The sequence below is a fragment of the Chrysochloris asiatica genome, unplaced genomic scaffold, assembly GCF_000296735.1.
Source record: "Chrysochloris asiatica unplaced genomic scaffold, ChrAsi1.0 scaffold00156, whole genome shotgun sequence".
NCBI classification, from domain to species: domain Eukaryota; kingdom Metazoa; phylum Chordata; class Mammalia; order Afrosoricida; family Chrysochloridae; genus Chrysochloris; species Chrysochloris asiatica.
Window position 1 is genome coordinate 4,120,722 of NW_006408674.1, and position 3,256 is coordinate 4,123,977.

At 50.7% G+C, this 3,256-nt stretch overlaps 1 protein-coding gene across 1 annotated transcript in view; it reads right to left on the bottom strand.

Moving 5' to 3' along the window:
* The window catches only part of STARD5 (StAR-related lipid transfer (START) domain containing 5), a 12,435-nt gene extending 10,344 nt beyond the window's left edge, over nucleotides 1–2,091 (bottom strand). Inside the window, exons 1-3 of the mRNA XM_006870945.1 lie at nucleotides 1,993–2,091; nucleotides 1,355–1,404; nucleotides 475–607 (exon numbers count right to left, since the gene is read on the bottom strand). Coding sequence (XP_006871007.1) covers nucleotides 475–607; nucleotides 1,355–1,404; nucleotides 1,993–2,091 — 282 coding nt within the window. The remainder of the gene's footprint in view (nucleotides 1–474; nucleotides 608–1,354; nucleotides 1,405–1,992) is intronic.
* Nucleotides 2,092–3,256: the final 1,165 nt, after the last annotated feature.

A 3,256-nucleotide genomic window follows, 5' to 3' on the forward strand; every position in this document is an offset into this window, starting at 1 on the left:
TTTTTTAATGACCATACTGAAAAAACAAAGCAAAAAACTCCCAGAGTTTACAAATGAGGAAACTGTAGCACCAAAGCCACCACTTGGCACGGCTCCACAGCTGGCAAAGAATCCTGATTCCCTGGCCAAGGCTCACTTCATTCACTAATGTCCTCATCAAGGAGTAACCTTTCAAACTAGTGCTGATTTGCAAAAGCCAGACACCTCCCTAAGAACCCCAGAGCCCACATAGGGTGGCACACCTCCACCAGCTGCTGCCAGGTTTACTCAGCTCTGGGAAGGGTTTCTCTGACTCTCTGGAACACATCACCTCCTACTCTCATATCTGAGCTAGATGGTGCAAGCAGAGGGCTGCCTGTGCTTGCTGTGATTACGCTTCTACTGGTCACAGACACTCCAAACCACCCCCACACCACTACCACTGCAGTGGGGTTACTACAGCAGGGCCCAGGCACTGTCTTTGGAAAGACTTACATCACTAATGCTTTCTAGGATTTCAAAAGTGCTCACGTTCGCATCCCATTTCTCTCGTAGGCCTCCAGCAACCGGCTTTATACACTCCCAGACGGTTTCTGGAGTTCCCAACACATCACCTTCTCCTCGGTACCTAAAGCACAAAAAGAAATCTGACCCCCAGGCATTGTTCAAATTGTCTTTTCTTTGCGGTTATCTATAAAGACTAGGGAGTACCCTGAGTGGTGTGAATGGTTAACACTACTAAACAAAAAGTTAGAGGTTCAAGTTCACCCAAAGGCACCTTGGAAGAAAGGTCTGGGGATCTATGTATGAAAAATCAGTCATTGGAAATTCTATGGAGCACAGTTCTGCTCTGACACACATGGGATCTCCATGTTGACTCAGGAGCAACTGGTTTTATCAGGACCAGAGGGGGCACCATGCCATGTCAGCCATCTCTCTTTAGGACAACAGGCTTATAGGGGAATTTGTTGTTGTTGTTAAGTACCGTGGAGTCGGTTCCGACTCATAGCGACCCTGCACAGGGTTTCCGAGGCTATAAATCTTTATGGAAGCAGAAAGCCTCATCTTTCTCCCGCGGAAAGGCTGGTAGTTTAGAACTGCCGACCTTGAGGTTAGCAGCCCGATTCCTAACCACTACGATACCAGAGCTAGCTGACATTTATCAGCCCACCTCTCTGTAGGCTTGCAGAAAAAGAAAGTTCAGTTCACAAGAAACTGTTTTGCTGAAAATGATTTTGTTCAAAACAGAAGGTAATTGTGTTCTGGAAAACGACTCTGGTGAATTGGCCCCTGGGTGTAAATTGGAACCTTTCAGGAAGCTGACTATCAGAAAGGGTGCGGCAGCTCTGACACTTTAAACAAGGCATGCACTTACAGGTTCCCTGGAAACTCCACAGATGGCCTCCAGGAAACCGAAACTCCATTCTGTCAAGAGGCATAGAATCGTAGAATTTTAGAGCTAGAAAGGTGCTGGGTCATCAGCGGAAGCAAGCCTGTTTTATAGAAGAGGAGTTGGAGAGATAGATCTTCCAAAGTCACCCAGCCCAGGCTAGCCCTGTACTAGCTGCCTCCCACTGCAGAACGGGATGGACAAAGGACTCTTCCCTGGCTGACTCCAAGACCTGTGGGTGATTTCCTTAATAGCTGCATTCTGTTCCCTTGAGTAATTTAGAGCTATTTGTTAAAAGTAGGTGGTGACAAATAAGCAAAACGTATTCCCCTCGCACCTTCTGGGAACAACAAAGAGAGGGGCTTGGGGAATAATGAACAAGGGAAAGGCTTCCAAGCCTGGTGTTTTGGGTATCAAATCTAAGTGATCTTGGGTGAGATACTCACTCAACGAAAGGGGCAGATACTTACCTCCTGGGGTCACTGTAAGCACAGTTAGGCATAATGATTATTAAGGAAGCAACCACCAATGGATTCCCAACCTCATTCCAGCCCCGGGAGACAGGGGTGCCAAGAAAATCAAGAGGGGAGCCACGACCCCTTCCCACCCAGCTTCTGACTCACGCCTTCCCGGCAAATCTTCCACCCAGACGTGTCTCGCCTGTAAAGCAGCAACTTGTCGGCCACCGCCTCGCTTATCTGCGCGGCCAGAGCCCGGTCCATTGTGTCGGGAGGTGCGTGTGACCGTGGAGTCGCGCGGGTGGTGCGCAGCGGTGGCGGCGGCGGCACCTGGAACTGGGCAACCCGTAAACTCGGAGCCACGCCCTAGGGTCCTCCTCCGCCTCTCGATTGGTTCATTCTCTCCCCCTCGGATCCCGCCCCGCTCAGGGATTGGCAGAATCGGAGACCTCCGGGTCAGGCAGTGTGGGTCTGGCCACAGCCGGGACTGGTCCAGGACTCGCTAGGCACAGTCCTGCTAGATCCGCCGGCCCCTTGTCTGTCGGGTTGTGGGAGGGGCCTTGGAGCCTGGAGATTGCGAGGGCCAAGGGTGGAGACATTAGTGGGCCTGGCCAAATCAGAGGCTTGTTGAAGCAAAGCGGACTTTTGTCCTGCGCGCGCAAAGGCTTCAACCAGGCAGGAAGATAGTGAAATTTGCGTCGGAAATAACCTTCAAGGGCGGCTGCTGCAGGCTAGGGAGAGTGCATTTGGGGGGAGCCTGGAGCAGATGGGGCGGAGGGAGAGGAGAAGAAGGACACACATTAGAGTTTAGCGGTCTCTGCGACCAATTGTGGAAGCTGAAGATGACGAATCATGACTCCCACCTTCTGGTTTAGGCAAGTGATAGCTTAGTTGGGAGATGGGCTTGAGGGTGAATTTAGTTCTGGACATTTTAACTGGAGGTGTCTGAGGGACATCTAGGTGGAGTTGCCCTGGAGACAGTGAGATGCTCTGGCATGTTATCTCACTGAAACCACCAGCCAGCTACTTAGTAAGGCTGCACAAGGTTGCCAGGTATCTGAACCGACTGGATGGTACTTAACAACAACACTGTGTAGGAGACATTGAGCTGTGCGGAGTGGGAGTGAGTGAGACCTCGGGGAGTGCGTGGGGTCAGACCCCCCAGAATGGGAATAGCAGGGAAATCAATTAAATACTTGGAAAGGCCCTTCCCAGTGTCTGTGTTTGTGTATGTGAGTGTGTGTGTGCTTAGTGATTCACTTAAAAGCTTGAAAGAAAGATTTGGAAGAGTGTTGTTGTTATGTGCTCTCAAGTCTGTTCCTACTCATGGTGGTGGTGTGGCCGTGGAGTCGGTTCTGACTCACAGTGACCCTGTACAGGGTTTCGGAGGCTGTAAATCTTTACGGAGCAGAAAGCCTCATCTTTCTCC